Source organism: Pelophylax lessonae (genome assembly GCF_965119305.1).
Source record: "Pelophylax lessonae genome assembly, chromosome: 7".
In the NCBI taxonomy this organism is placed as follows: domain Eukaryota; kingdom Metazoa; phylum Chordata; class Amphibia; order Anura; family Ranidae; genus Pelophylax; species Pelophylax lessonae.
This window is the reverse complement of record NC_138774.1, coordinates 271,039,211-271,062,503: the sequence shown is the minus strand read 5'-3', so window position 1 is coordinate 271,062,503 and position 23,293 is coordinate 271,039,211. Positions and strand designations below refer to the sequence as shown.

General features: G+C 44.3%; 1 protein-coding gene across 1 annotated transcript in view; it reads right to left on the bottom strand.

Annotated features, from left to right (window-relative positions):
- Positions 1-2,545: 2,545 nt before the first annotated feature.
- FPGS (folylpolyglutamate synthase) overlaps positions 2,546-23,293 on the bottom strand; it is a 61,461-nt gene continuing 40,713 nt past the window's right edge. Inside the window, exons 9-15 of the mRNA XM_082263934.1 lie at positions 22,655-22,732; positions 22,429-22,579; positions 19,627-19,725; positions 12,131-12,281; positions 10,290-10,365; positions 8,361-8,427; positions 2,546-3,324 (exon numbers count right to left, since the gene is read on the bottom strand). Of these exons, the coding sequence (XP_082120060.1) occupies positions 2,900-3,324; positions 8,361-8,427; positions 10,290-10,365; positions 12,131-12,281; positions 19,627-19,725; positions 22,429-22,579; positions 22,655-22,732 (1,047 nt within the window). The 3' untranslated portion in view covers positions 2,546-2,899. The remainder of the gene's footprint in view (positions 3,325-8,360; positions 8,428-10,289; positions 10,366-12,130; positions 12,282-19,626; positions 19,726-22,428; positions 22,580-22,654; positions 22,733-23,293) is intronic.

Below are 23,293 nucleotides of genomic sequence, written 5' to 3'. Positions count from 1 at the left end.
TTACTGTGTCCCCCACACGACTTCTCACAAACTGCAAACAGGACTTCTTATGGCTTTCTTCCTGCCACTCTTCCATAAAAGGCAGATTTGTGGAGCGCACGACAAATAGTTGTCCTGTGGACAGATTCTCCCACCTGAGCTGTGGATCGCTGCAGATCCTCCAGAGTTACCATGGGCCTCTTGGCTGCTTCTCTGATTAATGCTCTCCTTGCCCGGCCTGTCAGTTTAGGCGGACGGCCATGTCTTGGTAGGTTTGCAGTTGTGCCATACTCTTCATTTTCCAATGATGGATTGAACAGTGCTTCGTGAGATGTTCAGCCTGGAATATTTTTGTTTTATAACCTAACCCTGCTTTAAACTTCTCCACAACTTTATCCCTGACCTGTCTGGTGTGTTCCTTAGCCTTCATGTTGCTGTTTGTTCATTAAGGTTCTCTCTAAAAAATCTCCTGAGGGCTTCACAGAACAGCTGTATTTATACTGAGAATAAATGACACACAGGTGGACTCTACTAATTAGGTGACTTCTGAAGGCAATTGATTCCACTGGATTTTAGTTAGGGGTATCAGGAAGTACCCCTAACAAAATGTGGAAAGTTTCAGGGAGTAGGAATACTTTTTCAAGGCACTGTATATATATATTTATTTATATATATAATTTTATTAATGCAACTAGTAGGTGGCAGAAGCTGTCTTGGTATCAGTATCTTGTAGAGCAGAGCTCAGAATAAGAGGGAGAAGCAGCACAAAATATTACTTGTGCTGTAGTGATCATGTACGACCGAAGGATATGCCGATACTAGTGAAATCCAGCACTCGCTGCTTCTATTTTTCTCCAGTCACAGACTGGGGGGGGGGGGGGTCAAAACTAGTGATTGACCGATATCGTTTTTTTAGTGTCGATACCGATATTTTGGACATCGGATATCTGTATCGGTTGATATTTTCGGACATTTAAGAAAAACTTTTTTTTTTTTTTTAATCACAGGTATTCTGGTGGAGGAATCTGGGGATCTAAAAGACCCCAAACCCCTCCTCTGCACTTAAAATCATTAAAAACGCCAAGTTTGGCTGTTTTGAATGCTCGCATTTTTTTGAATTTGCCACGAGTCATGACATCACTTCCCGGTTTTTTTACATGGAGACCCGATCAGAGCCGAATGCGGGTTTGATCAGGTCTTCTCTTCGGCGACCGTGCAGGTAGGATGCCCAGGTCTCCCTGTGGGACGGTAGACTCGGGCGAGCCGCGGAAGGCGGCACAGGGGGAGGTCAGGGATGTCCCCTCCGGCTCCTTGTAATGACAGCTGAGTGGTTTCTCAGCCGCATCGGTTGTCATTACAAGACAGCCAATCGTCGGCTATGGACGGCGGTACCGGGGTGATAACTCTAGCTGCAGGCATCACTCCGGTACAAGCACTTTACAGAAATATCGGCAATATCGGTAACCTCAGGGGCCGATTCTGATATATTGGGGAAAGTGCATATCTGCCCTTGATATATCGGCACTGCCGATAATCGGTCGATCCCTACTGCATATGTAGAATTATTGATTTTTTATATGTTTCATGTAATAAACTTTATATTTTTTTGAGAAAAAAAAAATTATTTTTTTTTCCTCTCTCTTCTCTGTATTTCTCCATTTTTCTTTTCTTTTTTAATTTATACTTTTGTCTACCTATTACCCTTAAAAGTCCCATCCAGAGGGTTTTTCCTGTTGTAGATAGGATGCCCGGGTCTCCCGGTGGGACAGGAGACCCGGGAGAGCCGCGGATGGGGGGGGGGGGGGAGACGTCCCCTCCCGCTCCTTGTAATGACAGCCAAGTGGCTTCACAGCCGCATTGGTTGTCATTACAAGACAGTTGACCAGCGGCTATGGACGCCGGTACCGGGGTGATGTCTCTTAGCTGCAGGCATCACTCCGGTACAAGCACTTTCCTGAAATATCGGCAATATTGGTAACCTCAGGGGCAGATTCTTATATATTGGGGAAAGTGCATATCAGCCCCAATATATCGGCATTGCCGATAATCGGCCGATCCCTAGTCAAAACCCATTTGTGTTACCTAAATGCAGCAGTGAAAAATTTGATCTCCTGTCCTTCAAGTCAGGACATTGCAAATCTCAGGCCTGGCAAGACCGAAGTAGAAAACTTTACGGCCAGATTTACAAAATGTATTTAATGTGAAGAACAAACCTAAGCAGTCCATTTATTGTATATCAAATCAGACAGGTCCTTGCCCTACATAGTGAATGGTAGATCTAAAAAAGAAAAAAAACAATGTTTGAATGTGTATATTGTGTAGTCAACCAAAACATTAGCCTTTAGTCTGGAGATTAGCGGTGTGTCTGTGGTTCAGGTTTCTGGTAGCAGAATGTGGGGAATGTTTCTTTAGAACACATTTAGCCCCACTATATTCAACGGAGCATCACGAGAATGCCATGTGAGAGCCATACTCTACCAGCAAAGGTACATAAAATCCACACGCCACCTACTGTTAAAACACAGAAAAGAACACAATTTATAGGAAGAAAAACCCAACACACGAGTCTTGTTAATAAATATTTTTCTGCAGGAATGAAATATAAAATATATAGGGCCATTATCCAAATTTCTCCCAGCTATGTACAGAAGGGGCATCAAGAATTTCAACATCTGCTACGGTGATCTGACATAGAATTAAAAAAAAAAAAAAAAAAAAAGGCCGCCCTTTACAAAAGAGCATAGTCCGGAGGTAACGAGCAATAATGATCCCAGAACTTGCCAGGCTTATACAGAATGCTTCCAGAAACATTGACACAGATGAATGTGTGAAGATCTCTGGCAGCTATGAGGTTAACTGATATTAGGCAGCAAGGGCGGGTCCGCCATTCAAGTAAACATTAAGACTGGATAATCCCTGGTCACTGAGTAAGGGATTGATCGATCAGCTTCAGAGCTCCTCCAACCAGGTGAAGGCTCCCGGTGATGAGGATCTGGATGTGGGCAGCTTCTCTTAGCAGTACAGAGCCAGAGCTGGCCACTGGGTGGTGGTGGAGCAAATTACTATCTAGGCAGGGGAAGTCAGGGTCCCTCCCCTGAGTGGCCCACTGCAGGGCGTGTGAAATACAGGGGAATACTAGAGAATTACAGTTTAGGAGACGATCTGAAGAAGGGGCGAGGAGCAAGTGAGAACTGCGGGGGCTGTCCTTAATTAGAGAGTCAACAGGCAGTGAGGAGGCCCAGGGATCAGAACAGCTTCTCTCCTCCATTAACATGTTCCACTTCTTTTGGTTCTCTAGACATCGGGTCAGAACATTCTCCAATGTCACATTGTAATTCTGCTGATCTGTAAAAAAAAAAAATAATAATAATAATTGTAGAATAGAAGTTAGGTGTTAAGTGAGTAAACTGCATATTAGTGATTGACCGATATCGTTTTTTTTTTTAAAGACGATTACCGGTACTTTGGCCATTGAATATCGGTATCGGCCAATATTTTTGTACATTTAAAAAATATATATTTTTTCTTCTTGACAGGTACTGTTGTGGAGGGATCTGGGGGTCTAAAAGACCCCAAACCCCTCCTCTGCACTTAAAAGCATTCAAAATGCAAGGTTTGGCTGTTTTGAATGCTGTAATTTTTTTGAATTTGGCGCAGAGTACCTGGAAGTGATGTCACGACATCACTTCCGGGTTTTTACATGGAGACCCGATCAGAGCCGAATGCGGCTTCGATCGGGGTCTTCGTTGGCCGTGCAGGCTGGTTGCCCGGGTCTCCCTGTGGAACGGGAGACCTGGGTGAGCTGTGGAAGGCGGCTGGGGGGAGTGGGTGAGGAGGTCTTCTTCACATATCTGAAGCACCCAAGGAAGGAGGGCCTAACTCCAGGTTGACAAGTCCCACAAGTCATTAAGGAATTCCCTGTTCCGGTCAGAGGATGCTTGCATCAGGAGACAAGTCTGACACAGGATGACAGAGGGCCTTCCTCAAACACCATTCACCTGCCATGCAGTGTCTGAGATGCAGTGTGGTGCATGAAGTTCTCCATGTCCAGAATCGAACAGCTGAGAAGAATTTGCCTCCAGAGGATCATCATTAAGAGCATCAGCACAGGTAAGACTAAAGCCCCGTACACACGTACCGATTGTCGGCCGTAAATATTCGGCCGACGACCGATCGGCCGATTGTAGGCTTGTTAATATGATGCTTCCGACAGCCGACAGCGCATTTTCGGCCGAACAGAATCTGTCGTGCAGGCATTAAAATTTTTGTTGGCCAACACCAGAACGTCCGATTGTTCGCCAGTTAGTACAGATTTCGGCCGACAGACAGCAGATTAGCAAGACTGGGCATGCTCAGAAAAGAAAAAAAAGACAAGGAAAAAGTTAACCATCACATGACATCAGTTCTGCAGTCGGCTGTTGTTGGCCGACAAAATTCGTGTGCAGTCTTTTGCAGTTTTCAACAGACAGGACAGCCCTGGACAAAAGACGGCCGATCGTTCGGCCGATGATCAGTACGTGTGTACGGGGCTTAAATCCCACAGTACCAACCAGAGCAGGAACCAAACAACCTTTCCTGATACAGGAAGAACTCTCATTTCTCCTCAGTGAAGACACACCAGTGCCTAAATGGTGTCCAGCGAAGTATCCCATAACGTAGACGGAACCACCTTTCCTGGAACTACAAAATCTTGTCCCAGAGACCATAATTCTCAAATGAGAGGAGCCCCTCCGGAGATGGGGGAAAGAAGTCCTTACCAGCTGCCTAATGGCAAATGTAGACCAAAAAAAAAAAAAAAAGATGGGGGGGAAGGATGCCTCAGGCTTGTCCCACAACACCCAAAACTCCTAAAAAAGTAGAGACACAACTAGATCCCTGACTAATGGCAGGGGGCATGCTGCCTACAGGTGACCATTTCCAGCGCCAGTACCTGATGAAATCAGACTTGGCTCCATCTTGCAGTCAATTATTTAGGGGGATCAGCACTGGAGACCGAGGAGGGGCTCCCACCACTGAACTTACCGCCCATCCGGCTTCAAAAAACATGGCCGCCGCTATTTTCAATGGGAAACCACAAGAAAGTGGCAGCTGAGGCTACAAACATGTCCGCCGATCTGTAGCATAAAAAGCCTCCACCCTACCTTCATACTGTTAGCTAGAAAAATACAGGTGCTTATTGGATGCACCAACATATAGGCTTGACAGCAATGTATAATAAATTCTCCATGCCTCCACTTCCACCTACCTGGAAGGTTTCCTATGCTTGGTTTACAGAGTGGCAAAGTGCCAAAGCAACAAGACAACACAAGATGCTTAAAGAGTTGTTTGGCCTTCATCTGAGGTTGGGGGGGGGGGAATTCTCAGCTACCACGTTAAGCATTTGATCCTTTACACAGGAAAGTCTAGAGTTTTGCCAAGCGTCTGATCCACTTCCTAACGGTCGGACCAGACAAAGCTTAGCTGCTTCCTGTTCCAAAATAACCTCACCATGCACCGGCAGCTCTGGAATGTCAATTTAATACCTGGTTCAAATTAAAAGGAAAACATTCTTTAGTCTATGTGTTCAGGAAAATGCGATGCAAATCATTTTATTTGTATGTGTTACCATTTTTAAAATTGTTCCTTTTTTTGATTCACCTACCTAATGTTTCTAGATGTACGACTGTTAACCTCCACGGCGGTCTATTTATGTCAGAATTTTTGAATGTCAAAGCGGTACATTGTTTTGCATTGAAATCGGTTTTGTATTGTAGGCCTGTAATTCTTAGGAATAAAACAGTAAAAGTGAATAAAAATTAATTAACCGCTTCCGGACCCGCCCGCCGCAATTATACTGCGGCAGTGCGGCCCTCCTGCGCGAACCGACGTAGGTATACCTCGGTTGCGCTTCTGCCCCCACTCGTCAGCGGGGACTCCGATGCAACAGGCAGGTGGCTCCGATTGCCGCCTGACACCCGCAATCACTCCCCGCTGGAAGAGAAGAACGGTCAGCTGTTGTAAATACAACAGCTCGGTCGCGGTGAATCAGTCTATTTCAGTATAAAAGGTGAGTTTACTGCAAAAAGAAGTGTGACATTCAAGAGTTGCTTGGTTGCAAGAACATATCTGCTGCTGCTTCATGTTCTGTCACATTAGGAAAGCTATTGGAACGCATACCGCCCATGTTGGAACGCATGGCGCATGCTCAGTAAGTTTTCTCGGCCGTCACTTCCAGTTGCAGAATCTGATAGGTAGCGCTATTCAGATAGAACACCGGCATCGGCCGGAGGACATCAGGGGATCGTAGGGACAAGGTAAGGTTCACTACAGGGTAATCCCGAGTGTGGCTCAGGGTTACCGCTTTCGGTACTGAAAATGACCCTGAGCCACACTCGGGATTACTGCCAGGGAGGTTAATGCTTAGGACGGACTATATGTTTTTCTCCTTCACATTTAATGTGAAAGCAGGTGCTTATGTCTGATTCTATCTGCCTGGTCCATCAAGTTTAACCTGTGTGTGATTTTTATTCCCCAACTATTTCTATAGCCCTGTATATTCTGCTTCCCGAGAAAGACATTGAAAGTTTTTTGATGCGGTCGGCGATCTCACATCATGGGGGAGGGAGTTCCACATTTGTAACTGTTCTATCAGTAAAGAATCCTTTCTGCAATCTAAGGTTTAACCTCCTTTTGCAGTTCTATATGTACATGGGTGCAGCCATATTTGCTCAATAAGTATGCACACTCTGCTTCCTGCTTAGTAGGGATTGTGCATTACTATTCCTTAGGCTGGCTATATAATATACAATTTTCCTTTAGCTTTACCAAAACCCTATAATAAGGTCAAACCTAAAGACTTTCAATTTGTATGCAATCAGGCTGGTCCTTGCACTTTATAGTTGAAGGTAAATCTAAAGGAAAATGAATAAGAAAATTGTTTATTGTATGTCCGGCCTTAGTGCAAGTCTATCAGTCAGGCCTGATGGATATAAAACAATGCACACACTATGCAGCTGTGATTATATCTCAGCAGATGTTGATCAGAGAGGAAGTACATGTAGCCTAGAATAGGAGACTTTGTAAACTTAAATAATATAACAAAAATATGCTAACGAAAATGTTTTTGCACTGAGCAAGATACCGGAGTATGAACCAAAAATGCCACACTGGCTGCTAAAACTGCGTGTCCATAAAAGATTGTACTAGGGATAGACTGATATGGTTTTTTCAGGATCGATACCGATACATTGGTCACAACAGATCGGTATCGGCCAATATTTTGTACATCCTATGTCAGGGTCCGAGACTAGTCTTCTCCTCCTCCAACCATTAGGTGGTGATGCTCATGTAAGGGTAAAATGATGTCACATAGCATAATTCAGTTTAGAAATGTTATTGGATATGCCACTCACATCATGTACAAAAGATATAAGCAATTCCACATTAGCAGATCTGCATCTCTCACCTACTTGATACCCGGGTGATACCGCTCCATTCTGCATCCACTCAATACTGCTCTGCCTCTCACCTGCTCCATCTCCCACCCAATTGCTGTAAGTGACACCCGGGTGATACCACTCCGTCCGGCATACGATCTCGGAGGTCATGTGGTCACGGCGAGATCGTATGCCAGACCGAGCGGTATCACCCGGGTGTCACTTACAGCAATTGGGTGAGAGAAAGAGGAGTATTGAGTGGATGCAGAACAGAGCGGTATCATCCAGGTATCACTTATGGCAAGTGAGAGATGCAGATCTGCTAATGTGGAATTGCTTATATCTTTTGTACATATGTGAGTGGCATATCCAAAAACATTTCTAAACGGAATTATGCTATGTGACATAATTTTACCCTTACATGAGCAATATTTGGAATATCGGTAATATCGGGCAATCCGAGGCTGATACCGATATATCGGGGGGGGGGGGGGGAGTAAATACCAGCCCTCCGATAATCAGTCGATCCCTAGATTGTACTCATTTAAATGGATGTTAGGCTGTGGATTCACACACACATGCCAATTGGATGCAGGTTTCCCCTCATCGCATGACAGGTCAATGTAAACAGCTCTCAATGTAGCCTGTTCACACATGTCCAGGGTGGCCAAAGTCCGCATTCAAAAAGGGTCCTGTGCGCCTTTGGGTCTGATTCAGGTGCGAATTCAGGCACAAATTCGGACCCGATTCGCACCTGAACTGGTGAACAGGGACGCACCGGACCTCAGGCACAAACCCTCGGCCGCTTATATGTGTGAACCCAGCCTACAAGGAAAAAAATTCTCAGTTTTATTTTTATATTCGTTAATTGCCTTACCTGTGTCAAAGCTAAATCTGATTTTTTGTTAGGAAAATAGATGTTTTCAGGCATTTTTTGAGGCCCAGAGTGCAGAATACAGAACTCACCTGCAATTCCTACTCCAGACACTTCACTGATGTTAGGACAGAAGACAGCGTAGTCAAAATGGCAAGGCTGCAAAAGACACAGATTATTGTAAAGATTAATTGGTATTAAAGGCTCATGTTTTTAACCGCTTTCAGAGTGCCCGCCGCAGAAATACTGCGGTAGGCTGGCTCTCCTGCACGAACCGTCGTAGGTATATGTCGGTCGCACGCCTGTAGCTAGGGGGCGAGGTCGCGACACCGGTGGCGTGCTTCCACCCCCACTCGACAGCGGGGACTCTGATGCACGGGGCAGGCGGCTCTGATTGCCGCCTGACACCCGCGCTCGCTCCCCGCTGAGAGAGAAGAACGGTCAGCTGTTGTAAACACAGCCGACCATTCTTCTCCCTGGAATGATCACAGAGCGCCTGTGATCCTTCTATATAGAATCACGTCTCTATGGTCATTTCACAAGACCAATTCCCATACAGTTAGAAACACTCCCCTAGGTACACATTTAACCCCTTGATCACCAAGTTCTAACCCCTTCCCTGCCAGTGTCATTATTACAGTAACAGTGCATATTTTTAGCACTGATTACTGTAGTAATGTCACCGGTCCACCCAAAAGTGTCAAACATGTCAGTCAGGGGTCCGATCTGTCCGCCGCAATGTCGCAGTCCTGCTAAAAATTGCAGATCTCCGCCATTACTAGTTAAAAAATAAATAAATAAATAAAAAATAAATAATAAAAATGGCAAATCTTTCCCGTAGTTAGTAGACGCGATAACTTTGGCGAACACCAATCAAAATACGCTTATTGCGATTTTTTATTTACCAAAAATATGTATGTAGCAGAAAACAAATTGGCCTAAAATGTTAAAGTTTTGATTTTGATTTTTTTTTTGGGAATGTTATATAGCAGAATGTGAAAAATATTTTATTTTTTTCAGAACTGTCGTTTTTTTTGTTTATAGCGCCAAAAAAAAAAAAAAAAAAAAAAAAAAAAAAAAAAAAAAAAACGCAGAGGTGATCAAATACCACCAACAGAAAGCTCCATTTGTGGGGAAAAAAGGACATTAATTTTATTTAGATACAGCGTCGCATGACCGCACAATTGTCCGTTAAAATAACGCAGTGCCGAATCGCAAAAAATGGCCTGGTCATTAAGGGGGCAAATCCTTCCAGTCCAGAAGTTGTTAAAAAAAAAAAAAATTATTATATATATACACACATACATATATACACATATATATATATATATATATATATATATATATATATATATACACACACACACACACACACACACACACACACACACACACACACACACAACATACCATAGTTACCTGCTCTGTACTAAACATGCCATAGTTACCTGCTCTGTACAATAGTTTTGCACAGAGCAACCTCAACCCTACTCTTCACGAGGTTCCCCACCTTCGCTCCTGGCCCCTACCTATTGCCAAGTGCCCCCATAGCAAGCCACTTGCTATGGAGGCACTCATGCATGCTTGCTCCCGAGCTGCCTTGGTGTGTCCATAGGATACACAGAGCACGGCTCAGTCCTGCTCCCTTCTCACTAGCTGCAATGGATAGCAGTGGGAGCCAACAGTTCCCGCTGCTGTGTTTCAGCCAATGAGAATGGAGAGACCCAGGAGAGCCGCTGCTCTTTTGCACTTCGCTGGATCTAGATCAGGCTCAGGTAAGTATTAGGGGGGCTGCCATAAGCAGAAGGTTTTTTACCCTCTTGCATAGAATACATGAAGGTAAAAGCCTTCAGTCTTTACAACCACTTAAATGTTGCAGTTACACCATCATCTTCCCTATATTTCAGACTTATAATAAAGGGTAGAACTGGGTCAGACACGATCATTATTTGTTTTTTGGGAAATGATTTAAGGACAAATTCAAGAACTCCAACCTGAAATAATATGCATTAAAAACTTACCTGAAGAAGTTTTAACAAGGCAGCTGTGTCCCTCTCACCCGTGGCATTAAACAGCAGAACCCGGACCACAGACCCCCTGCAATGACATTGCACCAACATCACGACAAACATCTTTGTCACCATTAAAGTGGACCTTCTCCAATAAAGTCCTTGATCTTATAAGTTAAATTGATAGTCACTTCCATGCAAAACTGGTATTTAAAGCATAGGCATGAACAAAACTATTTATTTAGCTTTGGGTTCACTGTGGAAGGGTTAGATCCTCTGTCAGCGTTATATAGCTGTGTCCACACTACATAGTTTTACCCTCTTTTCCCAGGTGACTATTGTCACAAACAGCTAGTAATGGGAAATCAAATTTTTACAGTTGTCAATAGAAACACTAACTAGAATACAGCCAAATGCCAAGCCCCACCCCATGTCAATAGGCCAGCTTTTTGCATAAGAACCTTAGGGAATCTACACTGCTCAAAATAAAATTAAAGAAACACTTCTTAGCCAGAAAATAGCATCAAGTCAATTAAACTCATGGGATATTGATCTGGTCAGTTAAGTAGCAGAGGGGGTTGTTAATCAGTTTCAGCTGCTTTGGTGTTCATGAAATTAACAGGGACACTAGATGGGCAACAAGGAAACCTCCAAAAACAGAATGGTTTTACAGGTGGAGGCCACTGAAATTTTTTTCCCTATTCATCTTTTCTGACTAGCTTTGCATTTGGCTAGGGTCAGCCCCGGTTCACACTTCTGCGTGTGCGGGGTTCGCATGTAATATCGGAGCGCACTGCTCCGACATTACATGCGATCAGCTGTGCGGTGTGAGTTTAGCCATACAGTTTGTATGTCTAAATTCGCATCGCACCCGCAGCAAACACGCACAGGAGGCATTTTTGCAGCCGCATCAGGATCGGATCGCACAGCGGTTCACACTTGTGCGATCTGCTCCTGTGCGAACTGCACGATCGCACTGCGATATGCGATCAAACTGGGGGTGTCGTTAAGATTACATTGACACCCCCAGCGTATCGCATATGGCAGTGTGAACTGCCGGGGGTGCGTGTGCGATGCGGGAACAGGCTGCGAATTTGCAGCCTTCCCGCATCGCATATATGTGAACCGAGCCTTAGTGTCACTACTGGTAGCATGAGGTGCTACCTGGACCCTATAATGGTTGCACAGGCAGTCCAACTGCTCCAGGATGGCCCTAGCCTGCTGCACCAATTTTGGGGTGTCTTTTAAGTCAGCCCTCTGTAGGGTGATCATTTCCATTAAACGATGTGGCATCCTTTCCTTCCTAACACATTACCCAGTCCAATCTATCTAGCATGAGATTTTTCCCCACTGAGAACTGATGTGGTTTCAAAGCGGTGTATGTATTGGTAAAAACATGGAAGATACCAAAGCTGGATTGTTCAGGGTGAAGACTGTGGGCCAGTTATACTGAACCTCCCTTCTCTAATGGGTCACTGACCTGAAACAAGCAAGCAGCAAGTAAAACCTGAGCCGCCATTCTGCTGGTTTGCTCCAGACCAGAGACTCTGTAGGTTGTGAAGCAAAGACGATGCCCTAGCAATGGCAACTCTGCACCCAGATGTAGAGTATGTACTGGCTTCTCATGCCTACAGTTATATTTATTAGAACAGGTCTTCCTATGACAGCTTTGCTTTTGAATAATTTTGTTATACCTGGTCATTTATATCTGAGGTTTTTTTAAGGATTACCATGTATGCAATTGAGGCTTTATATTGATTCAATTTGTTTCCACATGCACCTGATAAATAGCCTTTCAGATAGCAGAATAATACATTGGAATTCTGTTTATTGAAGGTTTCTATTGCACTTACGCTCCAGCTTTCTCCTCATTGAGCGCCACCTGTTGGAACCATCTGACGCAGGCCTTAATGCTACTGTTAGTGTGAGCTCCATCAATGTAATAAGATATAGGGCCACGCTGCAACAACTGTGTGCGCCCCAACCATACAGTGTCCTGTAAACCTACAAAGCAAACAAAATTGTATTTAAAAACAAGCGGCAATCATTGCAATGGTAAAATAAAAATATCTAGAAAAAATTAATAAAAAAATATATTTGAAAAAAAAAACAATTCTGAATGCTGACATTGCCCCCCAGTGGCCACTGGGCCCCATTACCAGTTTTTCTGCATTGATACAAATGCAAGGGAAGATTCAAACTTTTTTTCTTTACTGCCAAGTCCATACATCATACAGACCTGACAGCACTGGCGCACACACTCCCAGTGGATGCAGCAGTGTGTGCATATTCGATAAGCCAACTGCTGGCCGTTAATGAAAAAGGGATCCAGCAGCTGGGCAGCCACACAGTCACTTCCAAAACACCCCCAGTACTGAGTGTACCCACCTGCCATACATCCTAGGCTCTGCGGCTGGGCCCGACAGAGCGGGTGCCACCAGGTAGACGGAAGAGAGCAGAACGGATGTGCACCCGCTCCCTTCCCCTTCTGGATGATCCGGAAGCAACGTGTAAATCATCACTTCTGGGTCCCCATGTCAGATTCCGCAGCATGTATGGCCAGGGAGGAATCGAATGCAGTGTCACAAAAGACAGGTGACACCATCAGGGGTCAGTGTATCATTAAAGACAACCAGTCACCAAAAAAAAGTCACATAGAATACCCATGCACGAAAAGGTGTATTGCGAAGCACGTTACTTATCGCTGCCCACACCAGTGAGAGCAACCAGGAACACTGGCGGGCACAATCTCCTGACAGGACCCCACGCCACCGAAGTGGGGGGGCTGTCGGCCAAATAGGAGAGCTGCGACATAAGCCTAGACACGGTCGTGTGCGTCCTGGCGAGACATTTACCTTGTGGGACCAGTCCTTGTCCAGTGGGACTATGTCGCGGCTAAGGCCTGCACGCGCTCGCTGGCCAGACTGGGGTGACCACTGGATATAGGGATCCAGCCCATCGCCCAGCTAGGCATAGTTGCTTGAAGATCTCACAGGAAAAAATTACAGAGAAGAAAAAAAAAAAAAAAGAAAAAGAAGACTAGCTAAAAAAAATCTACATAAAAAATACTTTTATGCCAGGACCAAAAATCCCAGCAGGGATCTCCTATTCCTTCTGTATTGCACTATATTGTAATTGTACTGCCCCCCCCCCCCCTTATATTGTAAAGCGCTGCGCAAACTGTACAAACTAAGGAAGGTAGGTATGGACCATAAGGTGAGTACCTGGATAGAGAACTGGCTCCAGGGTAGAGTCCAGAGGGTGATGATTAATGGGGAGTACTCTGATTGGGTGGGTGTGGAAAGTGGGGTCCCCCAGGGTTCTGTCCTGGGACCAATCCTGTTGATCTAGAGGAGGGGATATCGAGTACAATCTCAGTATTTGCAGATGATACTAAATTAGGCATGCCAATATCTTCTATGCAGGATGTGGAAATCTTGCAAGCAGACCTGAACAAAATAACGGGGTGGGCAACTACATGGCAGATGAGGTTCAATATAGAAAAATGTAAAGTAATGCACTTGGGGGCCAGAAACCAGAAAGCAAGCTACTCACTAGGGGGGGAACCTCTGGGTGAGTCTAGGATGGAAAAGGACCTGGGGGTACTGGTGGACAACAGGCTTGGCAGTGGCATGCAATGCCAAGCCGCCGCAAGCAAAGCCAACAGAATACTGGGATGTATAAAAAAGGGGATTCACTCCAGAAATAAAGAGATTATTCTTCCACTCTACAAGACTCTGGTCCGGCCACATCTGGAGTATGCTGTCCAGTTCTGGGCACCGGTCCTCAGAAAGGATGTGCTGGAACTGGAGAAAGTCCAGAGAAGGGCAACAAAAATAATTAGGGGAATGGAGGACATCAGCTATGAGGAAAGACTACAAGCACTGAACCTTTTCTCTCTGGAGAAGAGATGATTGAGGGGGGATATGATATCAATGTACAAATACTGTACTGGTGACCCAAGCATAAGAACAAACTATTCAGAGAAAGGAGATACAATAAGACACGTGGCCACTCACTAAAACTAGAGGAAAGTGCGTAAGGGGTTCTTCACTGTAAGAACGGTAAGGATGTGGAATTCTCTTCCACAAGCAGTCGTATCAGCGGGGAGCATTGATAGTTTCAAAAAACGATTGGATGACACCTTAAAGACCACAACATACAGGGGTATACAATGTACGGTTAAAAGCAAACACACACACACATAATAGGTTGAACTGGATGGACTGATGTCTTTTTTCAACCTCACTAACTATGTAACTGTGGTACTATATAAATCATGTATAATAATATTTTTAGCACCAGAGCTCCTACATAACTCTAATCAGATGACCTGTAGGGGCATTTAAAGCGTCACCTATGGAAAATATACTGATGTTGGTCGTCATTTCACAGGCACATGCAATTTTAAAGGTTTGACATGTTGGGTCTCTATTTCTCGGGTCTCGGCACAACCTCATCTTTTAGATTTTACCATTATAGATGTCTTGCCTGTTCACAGCAATCCACAGACTGTAAACAGTGCTGTGCATGTGCAGCTTAGCTTACAGCGGCTGGCAGATCCCTGTGTGCTAGAATGTGCCAACCAATAAAGATGGCTGAAAACCGGCACACAGGAAATGATGCTGGCAAGGGACCTGAAACTGCCAATATCACCAGTGACACTAATACAGTGATCAGTGCTAATATACACCATCACTGTACTAGTGACACTGGCTGGGAAGGGGTTAACATCTAGGATGAAGGGGTTAAATGTGTGCTGTTTTTTTACTACAGATCTTTTTCTTATAGAGGCTCTGAGGAGGAGGCTAAGCCTCGAAACGCGTAAGCCTTTCCAGCTTAAGAGGACGATACACCCCTTTGATGTTGATGCTGATGGCAATATACCCACTTGATATGCTTATATCAAGAACTTGTTTGAGTATTTTTATACCTTTTATTTAATAAAACCTTTTTAGAGGATAATGCACTGGGCCGGTGCGCCCTTGTATTTTTTTTTTTCGATTTCAGTGGTCCCAGACTACCCTGGTCTTGTAAGGGGCTGCAAGGCTGAAGCATGAAAGTGATGCCAAGTAGAAGGTTTTTGGTAGCTGCATGAGTGTGGATGGATGTGGTTAGAACATCACCTCTCAGAGCGCAGGAGACTTTTTCTTATGTCTGCTTTCTAGGGATAAGAAACAAATTGTTCCCTCTGTACAGAGACTTTGGCTTTGTTCTGTCACAGCCCAGAGCCACATCAGCAGGTCGTGACCATGAATCATTGAATCATCACAGCGGGAGCCGGCCAGGTGGCCGTGCCCTAAACCCGGAAGCAGGCAACCTACAGGTACGTCGCTTCGCCTTTGTGGGATGTCTAATCACAGTAGATTGTAGGGCAGATGGACCGCAAGTGGTTAAAGTCTGTTCTGTTCTCATTTAGTCCAAGTGTGACGGGCCATTCTCCGCCCTCACAGGTGATTATTACAGCTTTAATTACCCAGTTAATCACAAGTTTGATCTCACGCTTTTTCCTGCAGAGTCTACATCTGATCTGCTATTGGCATTCGCAGCTGCAAAGCCATCAGTAGCAGAAACTGTCCGATTCTGGGTCACTCTAGTCTTTGATGGACTTGTCCAAGAGGAGCCAGTCTGCCATTACCGTTCTGTTTGCTGCCGGCCTCCTTTAAGGCCGTGTCATTTGCCCAGTTTCACTTCAGCCCTCTAACAAACATCCTTCACCAAGAACCAGGTTGACCTTGGCCCAGTGGCTCAGGAATCTTGCTCTAAAGTCCAGTAACCCTTTCTTCGGGAGAATCCAAAAAATGGAAGCCAGTGTGAATTGTGAGAATTCCTATGCAGGTCGTCAATGTACTTCCACCTCCTGATCACCATCCTTCAACTTCAAACTATTTCACTGTCTCTCATGTTCGAACAGCCTACTGGAAGGTCATCTGATTCAGATTCCATCAGTCAACATTATGGTGGCAGCATACATAAATCAAGGAGGAAGCAGATGTCTTGTCACAGCAGGAATTAGAGCGGATTTTGTTCTGGACAAAAAAAAAAAAAAAAACTTTACATCCTTGTCAGCCAAGTACATTCCAGGCATAGACAATTGGCAGGCAGAGTTCCTCAGACGACAGCACCTGTACCCGGTGGAGTGGCCCCTAACCCTGTTCTAGGACCTGTGCTGCAGATGGGTGGATGCCAGATGTGGACCTCATAGCTTCCAGGCTCAACAACAAACTTGACAGGTTTGTCCTCAAAGGTACAATGATCCTCTCCCAGAAACAGTTGATGCTATGGTGGCCTTGTGGGATCAGTACATCTTTATCTCCGACTTTCCTCACCTGAAATTTCTTCATCTTCTTCACAGGATGGAGATAAAGGGCATTATGGAGAGTGTCATTGTACCAGACTAACTCAGGATGTGGTATGTTGACCTGACTCCTGGCAGATGCTTTATGGGCTGTACAGATTGCCATAAACTTCTTGCCAAATAAAAAGTGACAAGCATCAGAGTCTGATTGCTACAACGCTCACAGTTAGGACATATATTTCTTGCAAGGTCTATCACTGCACATACCTCACTCTCAGAAGTTTCTAGGTTCTTCGCCAAGGGAGAAATTCTCTCTAACCATAGTGCAAATCAGTATTCTCAAGGGTCAGCTTTCTCCCCTATTTGGCCTCTTACTTTCTGATTACAACCTCTGTACAGGGGGTCTCCCATGTAGCTTTCCCCGTCAGTTTCCTGTGAATACTTTTAGTATTCACAGATTTTAGTCTGGTCCTCTCTGCATATCAGAAACCGCTACTTAAACCCACTGAGATGTTCCTTTCTCTACCATTACTCACAAGTTGCCATTTCCTGTAACCTCTACCAGGCAAAAAGGCTAAACTGGAAACTCCAATGCAAGGAATATTTCCTGATCCTATATAGAGATAGAATGGCGCTGAGTACCAGGATTTCCTTCTCACCTAAGGTAGGTTCTGAATTTACGTGCTGAGCTGTTCAGCTGTGCAGGTCAATTTCACCATTCCTAATTGTACCATGTGGTTGCTCTTGACCATTTAATTATTTTAATATTTTCTCACAAATTTTTTACTTTTCCATCATTTTTTATTTTATTTTTAATTTATTGTGCACGTCACCACCCATATACACTCTTTTCTAGCCACCACCCTGGCAGGTCATGTTGGACGGTTTGGTTTGCCTGTTTTTCCATCGGTCCTATTTTGGATCCTTTACCCACAGCTCTCAGGTCAGACGTCTCCGGTGGCTGCCGGTGCGAATTTCGCATGCAGCATTCTGCATTTTTCTGAGTACGTAATCCCTTAGTCTGATTCCCACATTCCAATCAACCTGATACATTTCGATGTTCATTACTATGTTATATTTTTTAACCCGTTTTACTTTACAGATTTTGTCTATGCATCAACCCCTGAAGAGTGAGACTGAACTCGTGAAATGCGTTGGGTCACCATAGATGCTATGACACACTTACCATGGACTATTTGATTACTGTATGTAACCATGTAATGGATTTGTATATTTGGGCCAACTGTTTGGCATTAGGACACCTTTTCCCAGTTCTATTGCTGGCATAAACCTGTACTATGTTTTTTATTACTGGCTGTGGGGCGCTTCACCTAAAAGTCCCAATAGGCAAAACTCTGCATCTGAATTTACGCTCTGTCTGACTACAGTTCACTAAACAATTTCCCTCCATTGCCTGGATATGATGCTCTGTTACTGCTTCTTTAGGAAAATGGTCTCATTTTTTGAAATCCTTGATGGACCCCATAAAGGTACACCAGCTTCTCATTCCACCATCTCCATGTGGCTTCAGCAGACCATCATCAACGTCTATGGTATGAAGGATTGGGTTCCACCCTTTCCAGTCAAAGCTACTACTCGATCTGTGAGTGCCACTAGGAATTTGGCATCAAGCAATGATTTCTCAGACTTTTAAGGCTGCCACCTGGTCCTTTGTGAAGGCATTCTCTAAATTCTACCAGGTGGACTCGACGGTCTCATCTGATGTCATTGTAGGGCATCAAGTCCTTCAGGCATCTCTTTGAGTTGCAGGCAAGCCCTAGTTCCCCTTTGTTTTTGGCCTGTTACCACTTGTTTGCTGTATTGGAAAAAAAGGAGACGCCACTCCAGGTGAGTACATCAGTCAGATTGCAGCTCCATGTGTGGATGCTAGCCCTGGCTGGCATCCGAGAACAGGATCAATGAAAGAAATGTCTGCACGCCATGTCGGAGTCTCAGCCCATTTTAATGAAATGACTACAGGACACACCAGACGACAGAGATGACAGAGGGTTGATGCGTTTTACACAGAGATGTGCTTATTCATAAGTGTTTGCTGCATTGCTCACCCCTCAGTTGGACCGTTTATCAGATGTCCTGAAGTTTAACTACCTCCCGCCATATAGTAAAATGACGGGCACAAGGTGGCTCTCTCATTCTGGTACAACACATCCTGGATCTGAGTAAAGAGCCAATGACGAGGCTCTACCCATGTGATCAGCTGTGTCCAATCACAGCTTATCACATGTAAACAAGGAAATGCTGGTCATCAGCTTTCACTGACAGCGTGTGAGGAGAGGAGAGCCGATCAGTGGCATTTCCTCACAGGGAGACCTAAACTGATTATCAGTGCAGCATACTAGTGTCACCTCATCAGTGCCCCTCAGTGCCATCTCATCAGTGCCATCTCATTAGCACACATCAGTGAAGGAGAGAAATTACTTACAAAAGTTAACAGAAACTAATAAAAACTTTTTTCAAAATGTTCTGTCGTTTAAAAAAAAAAAAAAAAAACCCAGTGGTGATTAAATACCGTCAAAAGAAAGCGGTCTCAAAAAAATGATCATATAATTGAATTTGTGTAAAGCATTGAATGACAGCACAATTGTCATTCAAAGAGTGAAAGCGTTAAAAGGTGAAAATTGGCCTGGGCAGGAAGGAGGGAAAATCCCTAGTATTGAAATGGTTAAAGTTTTCCTGCGTCCCTCAAGAATATAACACTTCTGTACTTATCATAAAATATTCATTAATCCATGGAGGGACATAGGTCCAACCTTTCCGGGTTTAGAATCATGCTATTTGTACTGCTTGCTACAAAAAACAGAGGCATGCTAGTATTGGGAGAGGTTATCCTGAGCTAGCCTACAGTTTTTTTTCCCCCTCCATCTGAGTCAGTGTCCAATTTTCCTGTAGGCAACAGTATAACTATATAGCCTTCCTGTGCCCCTCAATCGACTCCGAAAAAATGACTTCATGGCGAGTACAAAAATCCTATTTTTGGCCTTCCCCTTGTATATAAGTGCATAGAAGAGTCATTGCAGCTCATTATCTTACCTTTAACCATTGGAAGACTGGGACGGAAAGCCGATGCCAATGGAAGTGGCCACTTTACTAAAGGAAGCGTCGGACTTGGAATTTTTGGTTCTCCAAACCCTAAAAGAAAATCATACAAAATAATTTTTTTTTTCTAGTACCCACACATTGAAATATGCATTCTTGGCCTGATGAATGTTAATGGATACATAGTAGTTACATAGTTGCATACATATTTTGTGAGGTTGAAAAAGACACCAGTCCATCCAGTTCAACCTATGATGTGTGTGTGTGTTTGCTGTTAACCGTACATTGTATACCCCTGTATGTTGTGCATTGTATACCCCTGTATGTTGTGCATTGTATACCCCTGTATGTTGTGCATTGTATACCCCTGTATGTTGTGCATTGTATACCCCTGTATGTTGTGCATTGTATACCCCTGTATGTTGTGCATTGTATACCCCTGTATGTTGTACATTGCATACCCCTGTATGTTGTGCATTGCATACCCCTGTATGTTGTGCATTGTATACCCCTGTATGTTGTGCATTGTATACCCCTGTATGTTGTGCATTGTATACCCCTGTATGTTGTGCATTGCATACCCCTGTATGTTGTGCATTGCATACCCCTGTATGTTGTGCATTGTATACCCCTGTATGTTGTACATTGTATACCCCTGTATGTTGTACATTGAATACCCCTGTATGTTGTACATTGAATACCCCTGTATGTTGTACATTGAATACCCCTGTATGTTGTACATTGAATACCCCTGTATGTTGTACATTGAATACCCCTGTATGTTGTACATTGAATACCCCTGTATGTTGTACATTGTATACCCCTGTATGTTGTACATTGAATACCCCTGTATGTTGTGGTCTTTAAGGTGCCCATCTAATAGTTTTTTGAAACCATCGATGCTCCCTGCTGATACGACTGCTTGTGGAAGAGAATTCTACATCTTTACCGCTCTCCCAGTGAAGAACCCCTTACGTATTTTAAGGTTAAACCGCCTTTCCTCTAGTTTTAGTGAGTGGCCACGTGTCTTATTGTATTTCCTTTCTCTGAATAGGTTTTTCCATATGCTAGGGTTGCCAGTACAGTATTTGTACATTGATATCATATCCCCCCTCAATCGTCTCTTCTCCAGAGAGAATAAGTTCAGTGCTTGTAGTCTTTCCTCATAGCCGATGTCCTCCATTCCCCTAATTATTTTTGTTGCCCTTCTCTGGACTTTCTCCAGTTCTACCTATGCTAGGATCGCAATTGATGTATTTGTAAATCGCTATCATGTGCCCTCTCAGGTCTCTCCTCTCCAAGGAGAATAAATTAAGAGCTTGTAATCGCTCCTCATAATTTAGGTCCTCCAATCCCCCAATTAGTTTAGTAATACCCAATCATTATAAATTTACAGAAAGCAGGGGGTCTGTAAAAATATAAAAAAAAAGGTAGCTGCACATTTTTTTATGCCATATGATGTTTGAACTGTTTATCAAAACAATATTTTTAGTTTAAAAAAAAAAACAAAAAACTGAAAAATGTATTTTAGTGCACATAAAATAATCCCGATTTTAAAAAAAAAAAAAATTATATTATATATATAGATATATATATATAAAAAATAGGTTTGTCTCGGGTAAAAAAATATATACCAAATCTGTCAGGTCTCATAACTGCGAACACCTGCAAAACAGTAACAGGGATACTGTTACATAGCCAACACTAAACATTTCTACAGCTTATCAGGGTTAACAGTAAACGATGGCCCTAGTGCTATTCCTCACAGTCTTACAGGCATAGTGATTCCCAATATGTTGCTCAATTGGCATTTATCAACATAGATGTGCCCTTGGTGCTTAAAAGCCCCCTATGTAACATTGTACAGGTGAGTGGTCTTCTTTACAGAGACATCAGGGTCTATTAGAAAATTTTTCTACTGAACTTTTCCTTAAAAAGGTCAACTCCCATATTTAGGGTACAACATGTAGCCAAGAATCCCCCCCCCCCTTCCTTTCCGAGTGTGTGGGGGGTTCTTTTCACCTGCAGCAGCTGTCAGATTTGAATCTGGAAATCAGGACAGAGGGATTCCTCCCATCTATGTTTCCATTGCTTGAAATATTGCTGAGCTGAGAGGGGTTACGTCAGCATGGGGAATTCTTGCCTTTTTTTTGACCAGTGTTCATTCACCTGAAGGTGGCAGCATAACACCCAAATAGTAATGAATATGAAGTGTCCTGTGATGTACAATATTAGGAAATACACTTTTTTACAACAAAAAATACCTCCGGGGCATGTTACCTATAATGACGTCAATCAAGTTAAGTATCTTTCAACATGAACCTATATTCAATACCTTCTTTGCCCCTCCGGGTTGACGTGGAGAGCTCACCATAGGCCCCTTTCACACGGGCGATCCGATTCGATCCGCCTGTCAGTTTTTCAGGTGGACCTGATCGGATGCTCCATGCATCCCTATGGGGCAGCGGGTGTCAGCAGAGACATCTCCACTGACACCCGCTGCTCTCCGATCCAATCCTGTCCGTGAAATCCGGACGCATGGAAAACCTATTTTGCATCTGTCTGGAGGATCGGATGAGAATGGACAGGCGGACCGGTAAATTCTCATCCGATCTCCCCATAGAGGACAGCGGGGATCTAACAGGTCCGTCTCTGCACACAGAGCGGAGACGGAGCTGTCATCCGCCTGCTCAGCGGGGACCGGCGGATCGACCCCCCCGATGAGCAGTACGGACTCCATCGAGCGGTGTGCCCGTGTAAAAGGACCCATATGCTGCACATTTTATTGTATTTTACCTTTGCATCCTCTTTGCTGAAGCCACATCTGTGCCAACTGTAGTGCCAGGGATGCGTTTGATTTCTGATGATCTCCAGCCAGACCCAGGTGAAAAGACTTCCCCTCCTCCTCCTCATATTCCGCTATGTCTGGACACATGTATAAAGGGCACTGGAAGACAAACAGCATTAGTGGGTAACTGTGCAAATCAGGACAATCAGAAAGATTAACAGAACAGGAACTTACTCCAATCTCCTGTGCTCTATTAATTAGCACCTGTAGAGGACTGGCAGACTGAGGGACAGTAAACGCAGGAACACCCGGCTGAAAGACACAACAAACCAGTTTACAGGAGAGTCTCTAGGGGGAGTAATTGTAGGTGCAAAAGCAGAGTTTCTTAATGGGGGGGGGCAACAGATAAATCAATATACAATAAATGCAAAATGTCCTAGAAGAACATCCCTAGGACATGCTAGTCCGGGAGCTGTAGCTGGCTCTGAGATTCAGGAGAGAGAACAAAAAGGAGAAGCGCCACTAAGTGTAGTAGGACTGGAAACATTTAATTAGACCCCCATAATGGGCTACTCACAGGAGGTAGGTAAAAAACAGGCTCATCGTGGCGAAAGTCTGGAACGCCAGATGGAGGAACGACCTGCAGGTGCCATCGAGTGTATTGCAGTGTGCTCTGGGGACGTGGAGGAGGAAGCCAGCCAGTGTCTCTCACAGTTCGGTGGACAGCAGCTTGACAAAGGAGTGCACATGCTCTGAAACGCGTCACATTGCATTCTGGTCCCGCTGACGTCATTCTGCCTCTACGCCACCTTCCACCGGCCAGCTTCCTCTGCCACATCCCCGAAGCACACACAGCTCCTGTGGGCTGTTCCT